This window comes from Stomoxys calcitrans, chromosome 2 (assembly GCF_963082655.1).
Source record: "Stomoxys calcitrans chromosome 2, idStoCalc2.1, whole genome shotgun sequence".
NCBI lineage: Eukaryota > Metazoa > Arthropoda > Insecta > Diptera > Muscidae > Stomoxys > Stomoxys calcitrans.
The window spans coordinates 117,533,260-117,560,616 of record NC_081553.1 but is presented as its reverse complement, the minus strand read 5'-3'; the positions used below and the strand labels follow the sequence as shown (position 1 = coordinate 117,560,616).

Below are 27,357 nucleotides of genomic sequence, written 5' to 3'. Positions count from 1 at the left end.
TTGGGGAAATGAGTTGTGTTAGGCCCTTCGACATCATTCTTCAATTTGGCTCAAATCGGTCCAGATTTGAATATAGCCGCCATATAGACCGATCCGCCGATTTAGGGTCTTGGGCTCATAAAAGCCACATTTATTAACCGATTTTGCTGAAATTTGGGGCAGTGAGTTGTGTTAGGCCCTTCGACATAATTCTTCGATTTGGCCCAGGTTGGTCCAAATTTGGATATAGCTGCCATATAGACCGATCTTCAGATTTAGGGTCTTAGGCCTATAAAAGCCACATTTATTATCCGATATTGCTGGAATTTGGAACAGGGAGTTGTCTTAGGCCCTTCGACATCTTTCTTCAGTTTGGCTCTTATCGGTTCAGATTTGGGTGTAGCTGCCATTTAGACCGATCTCCCGATTTAAGGTTTTGGGCCCATAGAAGGTGCATTTATTGTCCGATGTCGCTGAAATTTGGGACAGTGAGTTGAGTTGGGCTCTTCGACGTCCTTCTTCAATTTGGCCCAGATCGGTCCAGATTTGGATACAGCTGCCATATAAACCGATCTCTCGATTTCTGGTTTTGGGGCCAAAAAAGGCGCATTTACCGATATCTCGATTTAAAGTCTTGCCCGTATAAAATGCGCATTTATAATCCGATTTCACTGAAATTATACACAATTGAACAATGACTTGTAAGTATTTGGTCCAAGTCGGAACATATTTTGATATGGCTTACACCATATATACCTGAGGTGGTGGCTATCCAAAGTTCGGCCAGGCCTAACTTATCGCCTTTTTACTTGTTATCTATATGGACAATTAAAAACAACAATTCAAAGCTCTTTTTTGTTTTGTATGAAGGAATCAAAAAAGGGGATCGCAAACGAAAAAGAAGCTAAGGAACATAGAAAAGGAACTAGTTCCTTTTGTGGAAAGGAACTACACTGGCAAATAAAACAGAGAAAATGTTTTATAATAGCGGCAATGAATAGACGGACATACGGCTAGCCGCCTGGAAAGTATTTTTCTCCATACAAAATAAGCGAGAAAATCCGCTTATTGGGTAAATAAAACAAACCTAATAACTGTTACCCATGTTCATTTCCTTTGACTTTGCTCTTTTTTATCATTTTCCGTACCCAATTTTTATTGGACCTTGAAGTTGTGTTAATTTTTTGAGTGGTTGCCTTTCTATTCATTTTTCAGTATTTTCCCAAGTCCAATTTTGCTAGATTGGCTTATACTGGATTTTCCTTATGGTAAGTCACAGACAGCACTTTTTTTAATGCCACTGTAGCTTTGACTTTTATAATCATCTCAGACAACCTTTTTTGCTCTCTTTCTCGGGTTGTTGTATCTCTTCTTTGTATTTGTTGAAACGACGGCAAACCGTATTACTTATAATTCTGTTTATTTTAAAATTCAATTCATTGATGAGTCTTGGCTTAGTAGACTTTTGTCTGTCATCGCTTGAGCATCTCGTCATCTCGTGTGGTGTATTCCCGAAATATAAAAAAAATCGCCAATTAAACCAGAATAAGAAATAATATTAAAAAAACCCAAAAAAATATTTTTTTTTTGAAAATGAGATATTCTTTGAAAACTCATATAATTGCTTGTATTATAGCAGCTTTTTGTGTTAATGGCTCATTGTCGCAAATAAGTGAGTGTCTTGACCAAGTCTTATCTTTTTAATAGAAAACAGTGACCCTCCAGGTTATGGGGTTACCCATAATCTCTGATTTATTAAACGAATACAAAAATACAAACAATCAATATTAAATAATTTCTAAAGTGATAAGTGATGATGGGCTGTGTATGGAAGTCTATAACTAGCATGCTCTTTCCATTTGATGTTCATTATAAATTCAGTGTTTTAAACAAAAAACGAACAAAAATTCTGAGAATTGAAAAAGAGAGTGGAATCCAAAATTAACATGAAATAAGTTTATAAATGGCGACGCTTTCGATTATTTTGATTGGCTTTATGTTGTATAACCCATATTAAAATAAGATTTTGACTGTGATGTTTATATTATTAATAATTTTGTAAATATACCGAAAATGTTTCAAATAAAGCCTTAAACAAAGATGAACAGAATTTAAGCAAGAACAAAAAACATTGAAAAATGAAACAATCACACTTGAAAAAAAGAAGAATGTGCGGCAGCTCTTTGTCTCAGCTGAGTCGAGATTTATAACTCTACCACTATGGATAGTTTTTAACAGGTTTTTATAAGGATAAGCTTTTGCTTGCAATAGCCAATTAACGATACAGTATTATGATAGATCAATCAGCTATTTCCTACATATATTAAAAACTTACAGTTGCGTATCATATTAAGCACTGTTATGTAGATATCCATCATCGTGCAGAAGATTATCAGCCCTATTCTGAATAACAATTCCCTGGGAGTTTATTCCCTACTCCCTTTTCCCCTATTCTGAATAACAATTTACTGGGAGTTTTTTCCCTAATTCCCTTTCTCTTATTCTAAACAAACTTCGAAAAAGGGAAATCTCTCCCATGGAAAAAAGTAGCTATTCTGAATCGATATAAAAGGGAGGATGAGGCGATAAAACTTGGGAAAAATTCCCCCAAACAAATGAAAAGGAGTTAGGATGTGAATTTTATGTTTTTATAAAAAAGGTACCATTTTTTTATAAAAAACATCTTATTACTTACAAACAATTTAAAATATATGGAAATTATTTTTCACTTTTTCATCAAAAACAAGTACAAATTTTGTTAGGTTCTCCCGGTTTAAATATGTCATGTACACACCATAGAAGATTTTCTTAAGTTTTTCAATTTCATTGGCACTCCGTTCCGAGTCGAATACTTAAAGGAGGTCCCTTCTCATTGAGCTTAAAGTAGAATCGGGCGGCACTTAATGATGTGCAAGAAGTCTTCTGCCTGTTTCTTAATGGAATGTTAGTGGGCAATAATTCAAAGATACTTGGCGCCACATTTGGCAGCATTTACTCCACAGGAGTAAGAATAAATCCATTAGTCGCTTTCCGACAGCACTATGTCCAGGAGCCGTCCCAACCACCAAGAAAAGCGGCCGCCGTCCGGAAATGTCGATTAGATCTTCAAGTTCTAGTTCCATGAATGTAGGCCTTTAGATAAAACGGCGTTTCAGGCAGACCACCACAGCATTCATACGATTCAGCCACCTTAACTCCTTTTGGCAAGGGAAAACGCCAACATGCAGGATGTGTGCCCCGCATGCAACCAGGGACAACACGCCACAATTAAACTGTCTACCAGACCACTTTGGAAGCATCTAATTAAGCCAACGATTGTTGGATGAAGACGGAAAGTTGTTATCACAACACATAAATTTGGTGACAAGCTGTAGGCCATAATTGTGCTCTATTAAATTAAAAAAAATTAAAACAAACATTACAAAAGCAACTATAAACATGTTTGTTACCTTTTTTATCAACCTTTATAACTTCTTTTTGCTTATTTTTCCATTTTATGTTCTTTTATAAAACAGCTGAAGCAAAACAGCTGTTTTCAAGAATTCGAAATTCCTTCTCCCAAAAATTTCCTCTCCCCATTCAATCAGGATAGGAGGATTTTATTCGAGGAGAAATTAATTCCCTGTGAGTTTATTCCCAGGGAGTTTTCAGAATTATGCTGTATAGAATTCAATGATAATGATTTTAAGAGTGACAAAGTCCTTTTAATGTTTAGCCCTTACCACACGCAAAAACTGATTCATTAGCCAAAAACGAAATTTTGGACAACTAAATTTTCTTTTGTAAAAAACGGACTTGTTTCTGTATAAAATTGCAAGTTCTTTTTATCCATGCAAAATTCTAATAACTACGACTCTATAAGTGTAAACAGGGCAATGAATATTGTATAAATGCAATCTTTATTCTGTTTTGAAACGATTTGATGAGGATCATTTAAATATGAGAAAATTTTTGCAAAGACACCAGAAGTGAAAACTCTGGACCACAGTAGTGGTCCTTAAGTTTTTACCATAAACTTCTTTAAATCAGAAAGTGGCAATTTAACGACGCATTTATGACACAACATTTTTCCCATTAGCCGAACGTAGAATAGCGCTTAAATCTTGTGCGCTCCTTCTAAAGTCTCTAATACCAAGTTTCGAGGTGTCTCGTACCACTTGATTTTTCCATAGGGCTCTTAGTCGTCCCGTTTTGCGTGTACCACCATGGTCGCTTTCAAAAGACATCTTTGCAGGGGCTACTGCATCCATTCTGACAACATGACCTAGCCAATGCAACCGTTGTATTTAGATGAGTTCAACTATGCTATCGCCGCCATACAGCTCATACAGTTCGAGGTTCATGCGGCGCCTATATTCTCCATTAACCCAAAACTGGCCCATATATTTATTGAAGGATTTTCCTCTCAAACACTCCAAGTACTGCCTCCTCTGCTTTCGCAATTACCCATGAATCCCTCGTGTCTATTCCCAGACACCAACACGTGAATACATATTATACCAGCCTTCTATTACCTATTAAAAAAAACACAAAAATCTATCCCTATAGCCATCAAACCATACTCACCTTTCTCGAGGTTGATAAAAAACGATTATCTGGCTTAACCAAAATAAATTGCTTACTTTACTTTAATTGGTTATGACAGAAATTTTGTTCCACTAGTCGAACGCAGAATAGCCTTCCAAGCGCCTCGATCTTCTGCGCTCATTCTAAAATCTCTGAAACCAACATTCGAGGTGTCTCCCACCACTTGATCTTTCCATCGGGCTTTTGGTTTTCCCGGTTTGCGTGTACCACCGTGTTTGCCTTCAAAAGACTTCTTTGCTGGAGCTTCTTCATCCATTCTGACAACATGACCTAGCTAACGAAACCGTTGCATTTTGATGCATTTAACTATGATATCGTCGACATACTGCTCATGGTTCATACGACGCCTATATTCTTCATTAACGCAGACTGATCCATATATTTTACGAAGAATTTTTCTCTCTAATACTCCACTGCTTTATCTGCTTTCAACAGTACCAATGCCAACAGGGGTAGTACAGTGTCTTGTATAGTGTAATCTTTGTGTGTCGAGAGGTGGCCTTGTTTCTAAACTGCTTCCTTAGTCCAAAGTAGCATCTGTTTGTCAGTATTATTCTTCGCTTTATCTCAAAACTGGTGTCATTCGTTTCGGTTACGGCGGTGCCGAGGTAGATACAGTTACTGACTATCTCAAAGCTGTGGTTCCCAACTTTCTCCATTTTCTTTATCTGCTCGGTTGTACATTGTGTTTTGGGAGTTAAGACCATCCATTTCGTCTTATCTCCATTTACTGCCAGACCCATTTTTTAACTGACTCTCTTTCGATTCTTTCAAAGGCTGCAGTTACTACTTCCGGTGACCGACCTATGATATCGATGTCACCGGAATAGGCGAATAGCATGTGTTCTCTTGTGATTAGTGTGCCATGCAGATGTGATTAGATATCTGCATCTCGTATAATCTTCTCCAGCAGGATATTAAAGAGATCACACGATACGCTGTCTCTTTGTCTGAAACCTCGTTTGGTATTGAGTGGTTCGGAGAGATTCTTTCCTATTCTTACGGAGCAACGCGTATCAGCAAGTGTCATCCTGCAGAGTCTTATTAATTTTGCATGGATACCAAACTCAGACATGGCTTGAAATACCTTTGAACGTATAGGAGTATCGAAAGCGACTTTGTAGTCAACAATGAGATGGTAAGTGTTGATTTGTCCTTCTCGGGTCTTTTCCAGGAATTGGAATAATGTAAATATCTGATCTATGGTGGATTTACCATCTTTTACACAATACGCTCGATAGTATCTTGTATGCGATGGAGAGGGAATATAAAGGATATATATTTTTTTTCTTTGAGGAGCGAAATAAAAACACGTCCGCTGCACTCAACGGCTACAATTAGAATCTTATATCTAACTGTAGCGGCGATGAATTCGAGATAAAAATACTCACAAGCACTGAATGGTGGGTGTTTTTTAAAATTATCTGCTCAATAGCAATTATTTCGTTTTACTCCATCTTCAGTGTCTCGCTCTTCAGTAGTCTTGAAATACAACATCATGTGGGTTCAGCGTTCACGAGTTGAGCAAAAACAGTCACCAATAAATGGGTTTGTGCAGGCCTTTGGTTCACACTCGACGATCTCGCGTTAACCCCACAACACCTCACGCATTCCGTGATCTCCTGGATCTTCGTCTGCGGGACCCTATTATGGTCAGGTAGTCGAAAACAGATCTCCGTCCCTGAGTTCTCAAAATAGACCCCTAGGCCCACATTGTCCTCTAGCTTTGATCCATCTGTGTAGAATGTTCTTCCAGATGACAATACCAGAGTTTTGTCAATCCAAGACGGTGCCAGTGGTTATATTCCATCCAGGTTTCCTATCGTCGCCTGGATTATACCGCGATGGTGTGATGTGTTTCTATCCTCTATCCATTCTCCTATCGGCTTAAGTCTGCATGTCTATGGGTCGGATATCTAGAATATTTTCCAGTGGCCTGTTGGGCGTAGTCCTCTTCATCGAAATCCTCCTACTCCAAGACAACATGTTCTCTGAACCTGTAGAACTTTTTCTCCACCGCGGTCCACCAGACAACTGAGGCGTCAGTATCTATTGGTCAAATCAGGCTCCTTTAGAGCCAGCGAACTATTCTTGGATTCGGGCTCCATTTCGAGCCTACGACGAGCCCGGCTACATAGTGTCCAACATCTGTGAGCCTTCACGGTACGCTCCTGAATTTAACACTTCCAATTCAGTTTTCTGACTAAGATCACCCATAAATATATGACTTTGCAGATATCGAAATCGTTCTATTTACAGTGTTTTAAAATTGGCCCACCTTCGTCTTCCTCGTGAACAGGAAGAAAATCGGTTAACAAATAACCACATTATTACAATATTAGTTCAAATCGGACGAACATATATATGGTTGCTGTATCCAAATCCTAATCGAGTTCTTCCAATTTCAATAGACTTCGTCGATTGGAAAATATGTATGAGACAAATTTGATGATGATCTGTTGCAAATTTCAACTTGAACTTTGTCACAAAGATATTCCAAACGTTTTTTTGCACGTAGTAGTATCCTTAGTAACAATTGCTATAAAAGTTAAAATAGGTGGTCAAAGGTTGGGGTACATACTAAATGCAAATATGTACAATGAACGGAAAATAAATGCTTTTATAAGTTAAATCGTGATGTGCATATATGCTTAATGAACACTAAGGTATTTGGCCAAACACTTCTGTTGTGCTTTAATAGCTGTGTTTTATTTTTGTACTATATAGTGCAGTGCAATGAAATTTGTATGAAAAATGACATCTATCCAAAACAACGAAGTTCTGGATAAATTACCACTGCAGGCTTATGTAGAACATCTGTGGTCAGGATTGGCATGATATGATTTTCACAAATAAGTGTGGCCACCCGCAGAAATCCTCTATGGCATGATATGATTTTCACAAATAAGTGTGGCCACCCGCAGAAATCCTCTATTGTGAATGACAAAATAAAATTAAAACCAATCTTATATATAAAAATCAATTTGTGTTCGTTTGTTTGTTCCTGATAGATTCCAAAACGGTTGAACCGATTTTCTCGAAATTTTCACAGATGATGTATAATGATCCCATTGTGAAAAAGGGTACTAAATTTTTTGATATCTGAAGGGAGGCGGACCTTCCCCCATACCCTAATTTTCAGAAACGCCAGATTTGGGTGGTGCGATTTAAGCGAAATTATGTGAGCTCTCTTATAGTTACCAAAAAATAAAAATTGGGGGGCAGCCCCACCCTCAAAACCTACCAAATATAAATATAGGACAGTCATGACAATATGGGACTAAAATGAAAGGTATTTAAGAGAAGAAAACATATCTGTTATCCAATTGTCGGACTTAGTGTGGGGGACCACCCCAACCCCCAAAATACCCATTAATAGTACATATTTACCTACCTTGGCAATATGGGACTCAAATGAGAGTTATTTGCGAGTTGAATACGAATTTAGTATCCAAATGTGAGACCAAGTTTCTGGGGGTGCACCCCTTCCACAAAACCCCCCCAAACAGGATTTATTTACTGATCATGGCAATATGGGTCCTAAATAAAAGGTATTTAAGTGTAGAATACGAATATCTAAATGTGGGACCAAGTGTATGGGGGCCGCCCCTTCCAATAACAACCCCCAAAGAGGACAAATTTATACCATAGCATTATGGGGCTCAAATAAAAGGTCTTTCGGAGTAAAGCACTAATCTGATATCAATATTCGGGAAAAAGTGTGTATGGGGGCACCCCACCCCCATAACATCACCCATATAGGACGTATTTGCTGACCATTCTAATATGGGGCTGTAATACGAAGTATTTACATATTTTCAGGGCCAATCACTGAACCGCCCCATCCCCCAAAACACCACCGAAACCGATAATTTTTGCCGACTACGGAAATATGGGGCTCAAATGAAAGGTATTTGGGAGTAGACCACGAATCTGATATCAACAGATTCGTGGTCTACTCCCAACAGATTCGGCACCAACTGTCTGTCTGTCCCACCCCCTTAACAACGTCCAAATAGGACGTATTTGCTCACCATGACAATTTGGGTCTTCAAGACAGTGGAGCTCGATATTGATAGTTTTTAGGGCCCATACCCCAAACCGGACATATTTGCTGGCTTTGGAAATAAGGGGTTTAAATGAAAGGTATTTGAGATTAGAAAACGAATTTGATATCCAATTTTGAGGCCAATGACAATATGGGGTTCAAATATATGATATTTGAGAGTAGAGCACGATGCTGATATATGTTCAGGGCTAAGTGTTTGGGGAACCACCCCACTCCCCAAAACACCCCTAAATCGTGAATATTTACCAACCACTTCAATGTGGGGCTCAAATGAAAGGTATTGAGGAGAAGAGTACGAAATTGATACCCACTATCGGGATCAATTTTCTGGGGGTCTACCCCTTCCCTAAAGCATCCCACAAACAACAATTATTTACTGACCATCGCAATATGAGGCTCAAATAAAGGTATTACGAATCTGATATTCGCCTCTTTTCCAAAACAAACCCCCAAAGAGTAAAAATGTTGCGGCCAAATCATAAACTTCCCTTAAACCAATGGCAATATGGGGTTTAAATAAATGCTATTTAAGAGAAGAGCACGATGCTGATAATTTTTTCAGGGCCAAGTGTCCATGGGACCTTCTCACCTCCGAAAACACCCCTTAATCGGATATCATGACAATGTCAAGCTGAAATAAAGACCTTTAATAGTGGAGTATATCTAATACCCAAACGTTAATGACCCTAAACCCTCCGAGGGAAGTCATAGACCAATAACTTTTATATGGAATTCAGATAAAGGCATTTATATTATTATACTTTTGCGATATATATAAGTTATTTTCGTAGCATTGTAGCTCTTTAGTTGTCGAAAATAAATGGTTAGGTTAGGTAAGGTAAGAGTGGCAGTCCTTTACAGACTCACTTAGACATTTTTAAGTCCATTGTGATACCACAGTAGCGACAGACCAAGGCTTCTGGCGGGAATTAAACCCATGACCCCTGCACTGGTAATCCAAGCACGTGACCAACTCGGCTGCCCCGGTAGCCCTAAATAAATAAATATTCAAAGGATAATTTTGTTTCATATAAAGTAAATGAAGGCGCAGCGGAGCGGTTCAGCTAGTTTCAGCTAGTTTTTTATAAAATTGCATACGCAAATATTAATAAATTTTATTTGACTTCTATGCCCACACGTGTTTTGCAAACTTTATTTTTAAATTTAAAAAATATTTTCACATTTTTCCTCGTTTTGTTTTGACAGGTTGGCAAACGGCGTTACCATCTCATGGCAAACAAACAGACGTGCACTGGAAACATTTTTTGCGTTTTATTTTTGCCCTTCTCGGTTTGTCTATCCAATACTAAAATAAAACACACCAAATGTTGAATTAACACGTTTCGAACATATTTATTGTTGCTTAAATTGACTGTTACACAAACAGAAATTTATTTGATGATATTAGCTAAAGGAAAGCAAAACGTGGAGTGACGTTTATCGCAAGGCGATTGCAATGTATATGCGTGTCTCTCTACTGTCACATAGTGGAACCGATTTACATGATTCTTATTGACAAAGTAAGCGCTTGACATGTCTAAAAAACATCGATTGTGCTGTGTTCCGTTTTTAGTGCTTTCTAAACAATTTGCAGCAGACGTCTTAAGCCTGGCAGTGGACTTAAAATGTACTCCAAAGACTCAACTCATGTTGTCATCTAATGGAACCTCAACTAGTGGATTGGATTTTCTACACTCAATAAGCCGACAGGCAACTTGTCTGCAGATGCTTCTAACAAAAACACATGGTTAGGGTCTTGAAGGCAAGAACGCTCCAATCTCTCTTCACATGCGTGTCATTTATCTAGGCCATCGGCCTACTCTGACAATACATAGGGCTTAAATGGCACGTATCTCTACTTGGAAGACTAAGGGACCTCAATCTCAATCTTTCAAATAGCGACTGGAAGATTGGATGAGGCTGATGGGAGGCGGGGATAAACTGCAGTCATACTAAACTCCCGCTGCCTCGAATACCTCAACAAATCTAAAGAAGTCATGTTCTACACCCCAGCCCCAGTACCTGGCCAATGCCGGGAAGTGTATCTTTCTTGCAATTGAATTGCAATTGTTTTCTGAGGCAACATCGACGAGATAGCAGATTTATGAGTCGGAAGAACATATTGGTTGCAGCGATCTTGCAGACAAAGCTTAGCAACACTTGCAGCTCGCACAGTTGTAACTGATACAATGTGCTACGAAAGGATCGCTCAAGGAATGGAGGTGGGGGATTGCCCTTCGTGATACATCATTCCGTGCAGGAATAGACCAGTCTTGCCTGCATGGGGATAGCAGTCAGGTCTGGTACTGCCGAGATAGAGCTATACAACGTGTACATACCGCCGGTTGGTAGCTGTGTACCGATTAATGGTCAGGCTTACAACCCCGACATAAGTGGGTTACTATCTGGCCATAATCGTCTGGTTCTAGGGGACTTTAATGCGCATCACACGTCATGGCATTCTCCCCTAGGTAACGACCAGCGTGGCATAGCTTTGGAAGAGCAGATTGAAATCTCCACGTTTTGCACGGTGAATGAGCATGCCCCCACTAGGATTACGAGGAGGTGTAGTAGCTCGCCAGACATCTCCATTGTATCCCCTGATCTCCTGAGTGACGTATCCTGGCAAGCCATCATCTCTTTGGGGTCAGGCCACCTCCCCATAATTCTCACCATCGACCGACCACCTGACTTCATAACTTCCCAGCGCCGGACGTTTATCAATCATAAGAAGACTGATTGGGTTGGCTTCAGAGAGTACACCAATCGCCACTTCAGTGAGGTGACACCTCCCTCCAATATTCTAGTTGCCAAAAACCAGCCGGTCGAATACCCAAAGTGCGGCCCAATTTCCCGGCCCATGCTATGGTACTTGCAGAGGAGCGTGATGGGATTCATTGAATGAATCCCTCTAACCCCGGAATCAGCGAGCTGAATCTGGAATCAAATTTGGTAGCCAATGAACATAAGCGGAAAATATGGCTGAAACACTTGAGGTAATGGCAAGCTGTCATTTCCTTGCCCAAACCTATATCTGGCAAGCCGTCATTTTTTCATATTTCCTCCCCATAATACGCATCCTCAACCGACCATCCGACGTTTATCAATGAGAAGATGGCTGATTGGGTCGGCTTCATAGAGTACACCAATCGCCGCTTCAGTGAGGTGACACCTCCATCCAATGTTCTAGTTGCCGAGAAGAAATTTCGAGACATTATTACGCAGCAGCAGCTGGCTTTATAACAGCCCGTCGAATACCCGAAGTGCGGCCCAATTTTACGGTCCAGACTATGGTACTCGCAGAGGAGCGTGATGGGATTTATTGAACGAACCCCTCTAACCTCGGAATCAGCGAGCTAAAACTGGAATCCAATAGGGTAGTCAATGAACATAGGCGGAAAATGTGGCTGGAACACTTGAGGTAATGTAACCTAGATACCGGTTTGGGCAAGCTGTTGTCTACTGTTAAGTCGTTCTCGAACCCCGGAAGAAAAGATTACAGGACCTCACTTGCTTTTGGCGACGTAACATGACTTACCCTAAGTGATGCGCCTGGTTGTTCAACCGTCAATTTATTGAGCATCTCGACTAAGAGAAGAGCCATTCGTCGTATTAGAAGTCTCCGAGCCTATGGACAGTTATTCATCCTTACAACTGTCCTCAACCTGTTTTTGAACAGGTACCCGATGTCTGGAAGATGAGCAGAGCGATTCCGCTACTGAAACCTGGCAAGGACCTGAGTAAGAAAAGTCGTATAGACTGATCTCCCTTTGCTCACCACACGCAAAATAATAATTCGTTTCACATAAAGGAAATTTTCGACAAGTAAATTTCTTTTGTGAAAAGTTGGACTTTGTTTACGATAGAAGTACATGCTTGTTAAAGATAAATTCTCGCAAGAATTTGTGACAATTATAAGGTTGTTTACCCTGAAAGTATTGGATTTTTTGGATTTATTTCGATGTTATGATAGGCAGTTATGTTAAAAGCCTTTCATTTTCGCACAACTCTATTATGATTTTGTATTATCATCTGCTGTATTCGTTATGCTATATTGTTATGATTTTTTCATTAGACTGTCCATTGTTGGTATGTCCAATTTGGACTTTTTGGTATCTGTTCAACAAACTGACTACTTTTTCATCAGTCAAGAAAAAGGAAAAAATGTTGTGTATGTTGTAATGTGTCTAAAACAGTAACGAGCAGACAATTCCAATTATATGCAAGCCCATGGGTTTGCTTGGGATTATTTACTTGTGTATATACACAGTAATGTGTAATAGTGGGAATATTTTTGACCATAACTGGCCTATGCACTCAAATACTAACGTTTTCTCTCTAGTAAGAGAAACACACGAGAATAATTATTAGGTTAACGAATAATCGTTTGCGGCTATAGAAACACTTTTGCCATGAAAGAGTTTTTCAGTTTACAATAAAAGAAATGTTCTTTTACCGTATGCGAAGCTGCTAAAGGGGTTGCAATAAACAAAGTTATGTTATGTTATTATAAAAGAAAAACTTGGTAAAAGCAATTTGTTTGTCGTAAAAATGGTCCAAACGTTTTTTTTCGTGCATTTCCATTCGCCTAAAATAGCACCACAACTGCTTTGCATGCCATCACCGCACACATTTGCCGTAGTTTCAATCATCCCAAGCCATGAGATAGGGCGATATTAGTGGCACTAAACATATCGAAACCATTCGACACGGACAGCTATGCCAAACTATTGGAGTACATCGCCAACACGTCCCTTCAGCCAGGCCTGAAACGCTGGGTAGCGAATTATCGGTCGCCATTTTTTTGCGGTATTAAGGGATAAGAATTCGGATCACCGTACAGTGAAGCGGAGAGTTCCATAAGGCGGGGTGATATCTCCGGAATTGTTTAACCTCTACCTATCCTCCATTTCACTCTCTGCAGACGGCATAGAGATCGTATCATGTGCGGACGATTGTACGATCATGGCATCAGGACCGCCAGCGAGTGATGACATCTGCGATAGGCTAAACGTCTACCTCAACGAACTTACCACTGATTCTGCCACTAAATCTTCAGTCACATTGTTCACTTGGTGAATATCGAGCAAAGTCGATGGAGTAACGATTTCGACCATCAAGTGTCCCAAAATACATTTGATAGCTCTTACACATTCCTCCAACATGCCACAGCAATTTGCGGTCAAAATAGAAACAAGGTCCTCAAGTCACTTGCCGACAGCACTTGGGGTGCTGACAAAGAAACCTTGTTGACCACATACAAAGAGATTGACCGGTTTGTGGTAATTTATGCAGCGCCAGTGTCGTCTCGTCAGCTATGTGACACGCAGTGGAATAATATTAAGAATGCCGTTGCCTAGACCAGGGCTGCGGGGGTCGAGATTTTGAGGCAGGAGTCGAAGACGGAGTCAGACTATTTAGCAGGAGTCGGGGTTTGGTTTAAAGTTGAGAACGCTTGCCCCGACTCCTATCTGGAGTCGAGGGCAAGTCTTCGCAGCCCTGGTCGAGATAATATTCATGCAGACACGGCTACAGATTCGGTGAATAGCTACCAGGTGAATGTGGTCCTATTGTTTTGGCTCAATCACGATCCGGCAGATGCAGCCGCTTCAACTCCTACAGAGAACGAATTGATGCCAATGGTCAGGATGTGTGTCCCGATTGTGACCTGGGACCATACGTCTTCTGTTTAACTGCCCACTCGTCTAAGAACCAGATCCTTCTAGACACAACCCACCTTTGTTGCAGCGTTCCTTAATATGGATATTCAACAGAACGAAAGCAGACAGCAGACGAAAGATAACACACAACACACTGCTACAAGAAGAACAACAACAGCATACTTAAAGCAAGAGCAAGATGACAGAAGCATCCCTTCATGATATAGTCAAAGAATATACATTGATAGTATTTTTTGACATTGACGTTATCCTACCGTATTACAACAGGCTAGGAAACTTTAGATCTACAAGGATGGTACAGTAGAGGCACACCTCAAGGAGATGTAATGTCCCAATTTCTTAGGAACACAGCCATTAACAACATATTATTGTCTCCGAAAAAAAGACGTGGCGTAAAAGTGATCGCGTATGCTGATGACGTGGAGATTACGAAGTTTCTTTTCAGTAGCAGATACACGGTACCCTCGCTGGCATCTGTTTCCTTCGGATGAGAGAATGTTCCATATACTGAAAGCGAAAAATACCAGGGTGTTTTGATGGATAGGAAATTAAAGTTCAAATGCAACCCACGTTTCAAAAAGGGCGAAAACGGAACTCTTACCCTATACTAAAAGACGTATTACAACAGGCTAGGAAACTTTGGATCTACAAGGATGGTACAGTAGAGGCACACCTCAAGGAGATGTTATGTCCCAATTTCTTAGGAACACAGCCATTAACAACATTTAATATTATTGTCTCCGAAAAAAAAACGTGGCGCAAAAGTGATCGCGTATGCTGTTGACGTGGCTATTACGAAGTTTTCCGACACTTTAATAGACAAACTTCAGGAATCTGTCTATGGTATTATTTGTCCTTTTTAGTAGCAGATACAAGGTACCCTCGCTGGCACCTGTTTCCTTGGGATGATAGAATGTTCCATTTACTGAAAGCGAACAATAACAGGGTGTTTTAATGGATAGGAAATTAAACTTCTAATGCAACCCACGTTTCAATAAGGGCGAAAAAGGAACACTTACTCTATGCACTTTCAAGAGGGTTTAAACCGCATGCTAGCAACGCTATTCTTTAATATCTCTGTTTGTAGTTCGATCTGCATATTCTTGGACATTTATAATGCGTATTTTCTCCAAATCTTAGGGCAATGTTTTATATATGCCCTTTTAATACCCTCGATTCCATATAGATTAGTCAACATTTTGTGTAGTTCGGTTGTTTGTTAGTCGACTATTATATAATCAAAATTTTTTTGTCATATCCTTAAGAAGTTATATTTTGGCTCATTAAATTTGCATGCTTTTGGGCTTTGCATGATTAGTCTAAAAATATTTCCCCTCCAAACCAATCGCAATATAAATATTTTACAGATCAACAGTGTTATACCCCTGATCGGGCATTGGGCCAATGTGTCAATATCGTAGATTGTCCCGCGTCATTGGAAGTTTTGAGAAATGTCCAAAGAACCCCCCAAGAAACCCAATACTTGCAGCAAAGTTTATGCGCTCAAGTGGGTTCAGTTGTCTATGTAAGTTTTCTTTATACAATTTGCTCTTCCTCTTTCCCTCCCCTCTCTAAATCATCTTTGTTAGATATGCTGTAAGTTTCAAAATCGAAACACCGCCAATGAAATAGGATTGCTGCCAACAACTCGTGAATGTGGAAAGTCCTTTGAAAATCGCATCATTGGAGGTAATGTTACCAGAATAGATGAATATCCATGGTTGGCGTTAATCGAATACACGAAACGTAGGTTGTTGTAATGTAAAAAGAAAGGACAACCTGAGCTGTTAGGTAAAATGCCACAATTTCTGAATTGTTAAAGCAGTTTATGATAATACTGCAGGTAAGGTTCCTCCTCTGAACAGAAGATAGGCGGAATGAAATGACTTTAGGCACACATTCTGCATCGCTATCCCTTGTAGGCCTGAACAGAAAGTCGACACTTTGGAGAACATTGGTATGATAGTCAAGAGGATTTCCAACGCCCTAAACGACTTGCTTAAGGCCTAAACAGAATGAGAGTGTCGAGAAGCGTCGCGATGAAAAAAACAACTCTGCAAATGTTGTATTTTTAAACGAAGAGTTCAGTTCTTTAAATTCTCTATGATTGTTAGTGTGTCTTGAAAGCGGGAATTAATGGTCTTGCGCAGGCCTTTGAATTCGCGTTCAGGTTTAGCTTATGTTCCAAAAGCAGTTTTCCTGGCTAAGAGAGATATATTTTGCTTGTATCAGCTTGTACTATATACTTGTGGGATGTATTTGTATTTGTACTTTAATAATGATAAAGCCCATGCGAAAGACAATGTCTTATGTAAAGCTTAGTTTGGTAAATTGATAAATACAATGAGTTCAACAAGTTTTCATTTAAATAGTCCAATAATTGGTAAAAAATATTTAGCAATTTAAGCAAAGTTACTGATACAATATTTAAATAAAAAAATTAAAAGAAAAAATATAAATAAACTAGAAAAATAAACTTTAAGGAAAATTTAACAATTTAATCAAAGTTACTGATAAAATAAATTAGTTAATAGTTATAAAAAAGACAACGAACAACAACAAGACGAAGATTTGAACTGTCAATCATTACTTATAATTTGAATACTATTGGGAAGATTATTCCAGAGACGTATAGCATTAACAAAGAACTGTTGTTCAGATACACGATATTGATGACGTATTTGTATTACTTGTTTAACTCTAGTAGAGTTGGCAAAACGCAATACAGAAGCCAGATATGACGGTTCATTGTTATAAATAATCTTGTGGATCATTTGCAAGCAGCTTAGCTTAAGGAACGAGTTAAATGAGACACCATATACTTGTCTGGCAAAGTCAGATACCCGGTCTCTTCTACGCAAATCAAAAATGTATCTAACGACATCGTTAAAGCCCATGTGCAATTTATTCCTATAAGTTACATCACCAACCGTAAAAAACCTCGCAAGAGTATAATAGTTTCGGCAGAATAAATGTCCTAGCCAAAAGCATTTTTATTGACAAAGGGGTATACTGTCGACTCATATCTAAGTTTCGTAAAACGCCATAGGTCCTGCCCACTGTCGTATTGACATGATTCTTCCCTGAAAGTCTATCATCAAACTCCAACCCAAGGTTCCTTGCAAATGAAACAATCTCAAGATTGGGCGGCATTGTCACCCGATTCCTACCAACCACAAGGCACTTTGACTTTGTTGGCGTTTGCCCATGTGTTTATCCTATCCAAGTCACTATTAAGGCTTAGTACGCCATCGATCAGCCTCTCCGGGGAGGAGTTCATATACAGCTGTACGTCGTCGGCATACATATGAATACCACAGTTCCGCAACTGTCCAGGAAATTCATTGCTATAGGAGTGCGAAAAAAGGAGTGGACCCAATACAGACCCCTGTGGAACACCTCTTGAGACCGGTAGATAACTAGAACACCGGCTATCAACACATACCGATTGGCTTCTATTCGAAAGATAGGAAAATATAAGATCCGTTGTTCTTTCAGAAAATTTAAATAAATGTTTCAGTTAAAGGCAAAGTATATTGGGATCAACGGAAGCAAATGCCTTTGATTGATCTAAAAGAACAAGAATCGCTGTCAATATCACTCCTTACATCTTCAACTACTTTCAAAAGTGCAGTAAAAACTGCGAAAATCTGTTAGCAGCGAATTATTCGCAATATATCCTGATATTTTCCGGTTGACTAGAGTCTCAAATATCTAAGAGATGTATGGAAGTATTGCTTTGCTATCCTTGCCCGTTCCCAAGCTACTCCTTAAAATAATATTGTTGGAAAGATGGCACATATACGGAAGAATAAAGGGTAGAATCAGCCTAAAAATTCGCGGGTCAATACCATCAGAACCAATGACATTAGACTTTATCGATTCTACAGCGCTAACGATATCGCTTTGTTCAAAACGCTCAAGATCAAAACGTAGGTCTGGCGAGGTGTTGTTACTACTATGGTTTACGTTACTAAACTCACTGTCGTAGAAATGTAACTCCTATTAATCTCATCTAAATCAACATGACTACCAATGCATTATCACTTCCTATTCCAATTGACTTTATATGTCTCCAAGTATCTTTCGTGTTCAATGCCTCTTGAAATTTACAACTAAAATAAGCTATTTTCTTCGCCTATATACAAGAAGTGGTATGATTCCTTGCACGCTTGTAATCTTTAAAGGGTTCAGGTGTTCTAAAACGCTTCCATCGAGAGTACGTACAGTCTCTTTTACGTATCAATACTTTAATATCATTATCAAACCACTAATTCTCATTCGTAAAAACAGTTCGGGTCTTCATCGGAACACATTGGTCGAAAAACTGACTCACATTACGTTGAAGAAATGCAGTCTGTGCATCCAATTTTACAAAGTAGTGAGTTATAATTAATGTTTCTATAGTCTCTGTACGTATGGGATATATTTGTATATTCCATTGGAACGCCATAAGTCAGAAAACATAAATGTTTTGAAAATAGAGGTGCCGATAATTGATCATATAACTTCACATCTGTCTTGGAACTTACGAAGAACAAGTCAATAAGAGTCTCTGTTACCGTTGTATAGTGTGTGGCAGTATTGGAATTAACAACATGCAACCCTATTGATTGCATGCTCCCCGTCAAATGTGTTTGTTTCAAGCACATTATTATTAAAGTCACCAGCGACTATAATATCATTATAATAACAGTTTATATCCTCAAGTCTCTTCACAAAGTCATCATATTTCACTCTTTTACTTTCACGGTATACAACACCAACCAGAACTTTTCTACGCAAACAGTGCAATTCGGCAATAAAATATTCAACTTTGTCTGTTGAACCAGACGAAGCAATAGGTCTGAAATCTATGTAATTTTCTATATAAATAACAACTCCACCACCTCTGCCATCTCGATCAGATCTTAAAAACCTGTAACCATCTACGAGTACCAGTCTATTCCCATAATGTGGTTGAAACCATGTCTCGAGACCGTAATAACGTCAACACCGGATTTCTCAAATAGTTAGCGGAACTAATCAATTTTGTTCTTAAGGCTCTGAGCATTTATATGCACAATTTTCAGTCCTGGCTTCTATCGCCCTAGAACTCTGACCATCAGGTGTAGATTGTCTCTAGAATTTTCCCTTTCATGGATGGAGGAGCACAAAGGGACCAAAAACAGCAAACTAAAAGATTTCCTTCTACTGGTCCGTCATATTTTATGCTAGAGACTCTAGAGAGGTACATGTCTCAGGGCGAAGATTCCTAGAGATCGTATTGCTGGGCAATTGCACGCTTATAGTAAGGGCAAGTTCACCCTCTTTCTGCCAAGGAATATACAATAGTAGCATTTCTTGACATTGAGGGTGCCTTCAATAATGTACAACCGTTGACAATCATGAGATGTAGACTCTGGGCATCAATACTACGGTAAGAAAGTTTATTTATAACTTACTTACTAAAAGATGTATTACGGCAGGAGTGGACCAATAGATCGTTGGTCTACAAAGGTGTGTCAGCAGAGGGACACCTAAGAGAGGTGTACTGTCTTCCCTACTTTTATATATAACAATTAACAATCTATTATTGTCTCTTTAAAGGGGATGTAGACGTGGTAGCATTTGATATTGCGGTCTTGCGGTCCGGCGCTCTTGCCGAAAAACTTTAGGAGGCTCTACGTACGAAGTGGGTGAGCGAAATTGGTCTAGGCATCAACCGTCTTAGACGATACAATCCAATATCCATGGTGGCACTTGTCTCATTGGAAGAAGAGAATGACCCATTTACTAAAAGAGCAGAATACTTTGGCCATTGGCAATAGTTGGGATTCAAATCGCGTGTTATATATTGGCGAACTAGGAACTAGGAGAGTGTAATAAGCGGAGATCCTTGCAATAAAAGAAATGGTGGAACGGTTAATACTATTTTTGTTATTTATTGTCTGCAACTAGTTTTTTACCACTAACAAGCAATTTTTTTCCAGACTTTTGTACAAAATTTAAAATCTTGGAAGATCAAGCGGCTTCTTCCGTTTCAGTCTTCGACGTATACCTGCGGAATTATTGAGGTTAATATGTTTTATTATATTAACGACGATTGGCATAAATATCTTCTCAGACGGCCAGGAAACCATTAAATCCGTGGGGATCATATTTCTCCATTAAAAAACTCCCCTCGTCCACCTATCGGCTGAAAAGTTAAAAATTCAGCCTTTATTACTCTGAAGAATATATTTCTAAATTCCAAAACTGCTGTCAGCTGTCTACGAGATACCTGAACAGTTCAAAATTCACTTGTTCTGGGTGCCAGACCACAGAGATATTCTAAGAATTGTAGAGCAGATGGATTGTAAGACTAGAAACTACATTACACTTGCTATGGGAATTAGAATCTGTGGGTATGTAGCGAGGCATACAGAAGAATTTCCTCTTTAGTTTCTTATTTCTTTGAGAATTTGTCTGAATGAGCGGATGTGAACATTCGCAAATTATTCGATTTTCTAACCTTAAAGCGGTTTGGCCGTTTAAACGGAACAAGAAGGTATCTTCCTTTGCCCATGAGTATTCTGTTAAGGGACAGTAGGGATACTTCTCTTATATCAATAAGTTCAGGCCGATTCAAATTATAGCTTAATGATAACGCACCTCCTTTTTATTGCCAAGTCCGTCAGACTACAAATATACAAAAAAAAATGTTGGATATACATTTTCTGGATTTAAAATTTAAAGTTCAGGTTGTCCTTTTTAATATCATCATCTTCGTAATGCCCACAATCTAAAAGCTTCATATTTTTTGTCACCCAATATAGCGGGAAATGCCAAAGGTTTTCATTGTGGAGCCGCTCTAATAAACAAACGTTATGTTATTTCTGCAGCCCACTGTGTAATCGGAAGTGGCCTTCCAGCTGGCTGGTTACCAACTGGCATACGTCTTGGCGAATGGGATCGAACTACCACCCGTGACTGCGAGACATCAGTTAATAATCGCCTCGAATGTGCTGATCCCCATTTGGATGTAGCCATTGAAGAAATAGTCTCTCATCCTGGTTACAATTCGCGTGATACAAATCGATGGAATGACATTGCACTCATACGTCTTAGCCGTGAAGTGGCGTATACGGATTTTGTAAGTCCTGTCTGTCTTCCCATACAGACAGAGATGCGAAGCCGAACTTTTGAGGCACAAAAATTAGATGTTATTGGCTTTGGTGCCACTGAATTTGGCACCAGCAGTGCACGTAAACTTAAAGCCAGCATTGATGCTTGGAATTTCGAAACCTGTCGCCAGAGGTATGCAACTAGAAGGATCAGCCTGCAGGATACGCAAATGTGTGCTGGTGGCCAAGCCGGTGTAGATTCGTGTAGTGGTGATTCCGGTGGTCCTCTGGTGGTGAAACAAAGGCTAGATAATCGTGATGTGTATGTTTTGGCTGGCCTTGTCTCATTTGGACCAACTCAATGTGGTACCGCTGATTGGCCGGGAGTTTATACTCGAGTGGGAGCTTATGCTGATTGGATATTGAATAGCATTAAAGCTTAAAAAGCAATTATGAAAAGGATATCACATAAAGACTGTTAAGACCAAAGAGTGAATAAAAACAAAGATTTTAAAGCAGAATATTTATATCCATCGCTTTGTTGGTATAAATTATTGGAAACGACATTTGAAACGCATATAAATAAAAATTGACTAGAGCGTTATTTGTTTGGTTTGTCGTTAACCACGCTGAATTTCGAGCAAATAGGAGAAAAATGTGGAGGGGTTCGCATAGAAATAAATTTTCGGAGAACTTCTCAAATCTGATCTATGGTGGAGAGTATATACGAAATTCGACTCAGTCGGACAATTTTTTTTTTCGCCCAAATATAATTTTTTTTTAACATTTCATATTACTTAAGAGTTATTATTTAAATTTTTAGCTGTAATTTGTGTTTTTGTTTTTAATTACTTTCTTGATTCATTTTACACTTTTTTTTACTCTGTAAACTCATATTGAAATGGGTAAATTCGCTAAGTAATAATTCATTATTTTAATATACGGAAATAACGGGACTCAATTTGTCAATATTTTAATTTTTCAGATCAACCATGTTTAAGTTCCAAAAAGACAATGGGTACTTGCATCAATATTGCCCAATGTCCGCCTTTGCTGTCGTTGCTGACAAACCCCTTAAGAACCCCTGAAGATACGCAGTTTTTACAACAGAACTTATGTCATCGTGAGGGATCAAATGCCTACGTAAGTTAACTTGTACCATCATATTTTGTTCAGATTGTCATAACTTGGTATAATTTACGATTTCAATTTTAATCAAACATCATCAAATTAATCTTTACTATCATTTTGCTTGTATTAGATGAAAACATAGTAGTTGGTTGGGTTCTAGTGGCAGTCTGCAATCGGACTTACTTAGATATTTAACTAGCCGAACCGGGCCCGCTCCGCTGCGCCTTCTTTAACTCTCTAATATCTTTTTAAGGTGGGGACACTTCGCCCTGAATGCGGATATCGAATTCGTGCCATTGTAGCCTATGACGCTGAACGCGTTCGAATCCTGGCGAGAACATCGAACAATGCGGTGTTTATCCCCTCTTAATGTTGACGACATTTACGAGGTAAAATGCCATGCATGGTCATTTAAAAAATTTTCCCCAAAGAGGTGTCACACTGCGGGATGCCGTTCGGACTCGGCTATAAGAAAAGGTCCCTTATCATTGAGTTTAAACTTGAATCGGAAAGCACTCCTTGATGTGTGGGAATTTGACCATTCTCGGTTCCTGGTGGTAATGTTCTTTGTAAGGGTAATACTCTCATTATGGGAGGGATGGCACCTCAGACATTTCGACTCAGATATGGATATTGAATTCATTCTTTATTCCCAACGGACATGAAGTTTAGTTTAGGGGGTGCTTTAGGGCGTACCCCAAAACACTAGGCTCCAAAATTGGATATCAAATTCCTTTTCTACTCTCAAATACCTTTCATTTGAGTCCCATGTTGTCATAAATACCCATTTGACGTATCTTTAGTATCTCGCCACCTAGACTTGAACGCAAATTTTTATGTCATATTCGTAATCTACTCTCTAACACCTTTCATTTGAGTCCCATATAGCCTTGATCTGCTAATATGCCCATTTGGGGATATTTGGGGGTGGGCGACCTCACCCATTACTTGGCCCTAATGTTTTATGCCATATTTGTAATCTACTGCCCAATACTTTCCATTTGAGTCCCATATTGACAAGAACTTCGAATATATCTGCTTAGAGGAGTTTTGGATTGAAGGGCCCGCTGGAAACTGGGTCCCAAATTTTAATACCATATTCGTTTTCTGGTCTCCAATACCTTTCATTTGATATCCTTATTGTGCCCATCGGACCACTTTCGGATATGGGTGGGGTTTTTGGGGTTAGGGGAGGGTCCGCCTCCCCCCGATATATAAAAATTATTTTGCCTAGGAAACATAGGCCAGAGAAAAGAACAAAATGTACGAAAATTTTGAGAAAATCTGTTCAGCTTAATATCATATAGTCAAATTTTAATACCATATTCGTATTATACTCTCCAATACCTTTCATTTGATACCAATATTGTTTCGATCGGTCCATTCGGGAGTGTCCGTCCTCCTTCCCATACCGAAAAATTATATAGCCTATGTTTCCTACCAAACCAACCCAAAATTTCGAGAAAATCGATTCTGCCGTTTTTCAGTCTATAAGGAACAAACAAACCGAGTCCCATATATCCGTGATTAGCTAATGTGCCCGTTTTGAGCGTTTTTGTGGGGGTGGGGTGACCCCCTATATTTCGACATGAATTTGTATGCCAGATTCGTTATCTACTCCCGCACACATTTCATTTGATACCCATATTGTTCTTATCGGTCTACTTTAGATGTTAGGTGGTGTTTTTGGGGTAACGGTGGAGGATCCACCCCCTTCCGTTATCAATAAATTATAAAGCCTGCTCCTAAATCCTACACATATTTGTAATCTACTCCCGAATACCTTTCATTTGAGTCCCATATTGTCATGATAGTCAAATAAACCTATTTTAAGGGGTTTTGGGGCTGGGACGGTCCTCCATGTACTTGGACCCAACTTTTGTTATGAAATTCGTACTCTACTCTTGAATACATTTTATTTGAATCCCATATTGTCCCGATCGATTCACTTTTATTTTTGGGTAGTACTTTTGGGGTATGGGTGAGGATCCGCCCCCCTTTCGATATCAAAAAATAATATAGCCTATGTTTCCTTCCATACCAACCTACACAATCTGTGAAAATTTCAAGATAATCGGTTCAGTAAATCTCTTTTAGCTTACTTTAACCAGAAATTTTCTAAAACAGCTCTAAATTTCTAATTAATGGTATCACAACAATAGGATAGGGGTATACTAACCCAGTCATTCCGTTTGTAACACCTCGAAATATTCGTCTAAGACCCCATTAAGAATATATATTCTTGATCTTCTCGTCGTTCTGAAACGATCTAGCCATGTCCGTCCGTCTGTCGAAATCACGATAGAGGTCGAACGCGTAAAGCTAGCCGCTTGAAGTTTTCTACAGATATCTAATATTGAGGCGGGTCGTTGGAGATTGCGGATGGGCCATATCAGTTCAGATTTAGACATAGCTCCCAGATAAACCGATCTTCCGATTTGACTTCTTGAGACCCTGAAAGCCGCAAATTTCATCCGATTTGGCTGAAATTTTGAATGTAGCATTCCAACAATTGTGTCAACTACTGTCCAAATCGGTCTATATCCTGATATAGCTCCCATATAAACCGATCTCACTATTTGATTCTTGAGCCCCTGGAAACCATAAATTTCGCCCGACCTGGCTGATATTTTGCATTTGACGTTCTGTTATGACTTCCAACAACTGTGTTAAGTACGGTCCAAATCGGGCTATAACCTGATATAACTCCTATCGATCATATCGATCTCCCGATTTGACTTCTTGAGCCCTTGGAAGCCCCAATTTATGTCTGATTTGGCTGAAATTTTCCATTTTGTGTTCTTTTGTGACTTCCAATAACTGTGTTTAGCACGGTCCAAATCGATTTATAACTTGGTATAACTCCCATATACACCGATCGCCCGACTTGACTTCCTGAGCCTTTGAAAGCCGCAATTATTGTCCAATTTGGCTGAAATTTTGCATGTATTTTTTTGTTGTGACTCCCAACAACTGTGCTAAGGTCCAAATCGGTCTATATCCTGATATAGCTCCCGTATAAATCGATCTTCCGATTTGACTTCCTGCTCCCGGGAAGCCGCAATTTGTGTCCGATTTGGCTGAAATGTTGCACGTAGTGTTTTGTTATGTCTTCAAACAACTGTGCCAAGTACGGCAAAAATCAGTCCATAACCTGATATAGCTCCCGTGTAAACCGGTCCTTCGATCGTCCTAGTTCGGTTCCTTGAAGCTTTTATTTTTGATGGTTTGACAGAAATTTGGAGGCCACCGTAGCGCAGAGGTTAGCATGTCCGTCTATGACGCTAATCACCTGGGTTCGAATCCTGGCGAGACCATCAGAAAAATTTTCAGTGATTGTATTCCCCTCCTAATGCTGGCAACATATGTGAGATGTCGCACTGCGGCACGCCGTTCGGACTCGGCTATAAAAAGGAGGCCCCTTATCATTGAGCTTAAAACTTTAATCGGACTGCACTCATTGACATGTGAGAAGTTGGCCCCTGTTCCTTAGTGGAATGTTCATGGGCAAAATTTGCATTTTGACAGGAATTTTGTATGTAGAGTAAAACTTATTTTATTTTGTATAAATTTTTAGCAGAATCCATGGTGATGGGTTGCCAAGATTTGGTCCGGCCGAACTTAGCACGCTTTTATTTGTTATTGTTCATTATTCGCTGGAATGTATGAAAACAATCTTCTAACAGTCCAAGCTGCGTTCCATTACATTTGATGTTTGCATATGTAAATTTTCGAGATATGACACTTTTAAAGAAAATAGGGAAACTAAGAATTTCCCCAATAATGTACTCACATATTAAATTTAATTTGCTTTAGGTCTGTTGCGTTCTGGAAAGCGGAAGTCGTTTCTATGTGTCTGGGGAAAGTTTACTGCCCACTATTCGTGAATGTGGAAAATCCTTTGACAATCGCATCTACTCAGGCAATGTTACCAAAATCGATGAATATCCATGGTTAGCTTTAATTGAATATACAAAACGTAAGTATTTATTCTGTAAATGGTTTTTATTCTCTAAATAATTTGAAAATTTCCTTTTTTTAGCTGCGAATGCCAAAGGCTTTCATTGTGGTGCTACCCTTATTAATAAGCGCTATGTAGTCACTGCCGCCCATTGTGTAACTGGTGCTGGTCTGCCTGCAGATTGGAAACCAACAGGCATTCGTTTGGGAGAATGGGATCGCTCTACTGATCCTGATTGTACAAAATCTGTTAATAATCGTCTTGAATGTGCCGATCCTCATGTGGATGTGGCCATACAGGAGATTGTCTTCCATCCCAGCTACAATTCACGTGATCTCAATCATTTATATGACATAGCTTTAATTCGCCTCGCCAGAGAGGTGACCTATACAGATTTCGTCAGTCCTGTGTGCTTGCCCATTCAGACTGAATTGCGCCCAAGAACCTTTGATGGCGAGAAATTAGATGTGGTTGGATTTGGTGCTACAGAAACCGGTAGTAGCAGTGCTCTCAAACTAAAGGCCGGTGTGGATGCTTGGAATTTTGAAACATGTCGCCAGAAATATGCTCCGAAAAAAGTCAATCTACAGAATAGTCAAATGTGTGCTGGTGGTCAGGCTGGTGTTGACTCATGCAGTGGAGATTCTGGTGGTCCCTTGGTCATCCAGCAGAGAATTGATAAACGTGATGTATATGTTTTGGCTGGCATTGTGTCATTTGGTCCAAAGCCTTGTGGTTTGCCTGGTTGGCCAGGAGTTTATACGCGTGTAGGAGCTTACGCCGATTGGATATTAAACAATATTAAACCGTAGATGTTTTGTTTTGTGTGTGTGTTTGGTTGAATAAATATGTATATATATGGAA

The 27,357-nt window shown here is 39.3% G+C and overlaps 1 protein-coding gene across 3 annotated transcripts; it reads left to right on the top strand.

The window, feature by feature from the left end:
- Positions 1 to 1,423: 1,423 nt before the first annotated feature.
- Positions 1,424 to 27,357, top strand: LOC106084042 (serine protease easter). Of its 3 annotated transcripts, XM_013247464.2 has the most exons (6): positions 1,424 to 1,651; positions 15,684 to 15,841; positions 15,906 to 16,005; positions 22,387 to 22,544; positions 26,349 to 26,511; positions 26,575 to 27,357. In XM_013247464.2, exons 1-6 carry the CDS (start codon positions 1,573 to 1,575, stop codon positions 27,303 to 27,305), a joined length of 1,389 nt encoding a protein of 462 aa, XP_013102918.1. In that variant the 5' UTR covers positions 1,424 to 1,572; the 3' UTR covers positions 27,306 to 27,357. The 3 variants fall into 3 exon arrangements, with proteins under 3 accessions (XP_013102918.1, XP_013102920.1, XP_013102919.1); XM_013247466.2 differs by lacking the exons at positions 22,387 to 22,544; positions 26,349 to 26,511; positions 26,575 to 27,357 and adding an exon at positions 21,114 to 22,005 and having other exon boundaries at positions 15,906 to 16,062; XM_013247465.2 differs by lacking the exons at positions 15,684 to 15,841; positions 15,906 to 16,005 and having other exon boundaries at positions 1,425 to 1,651.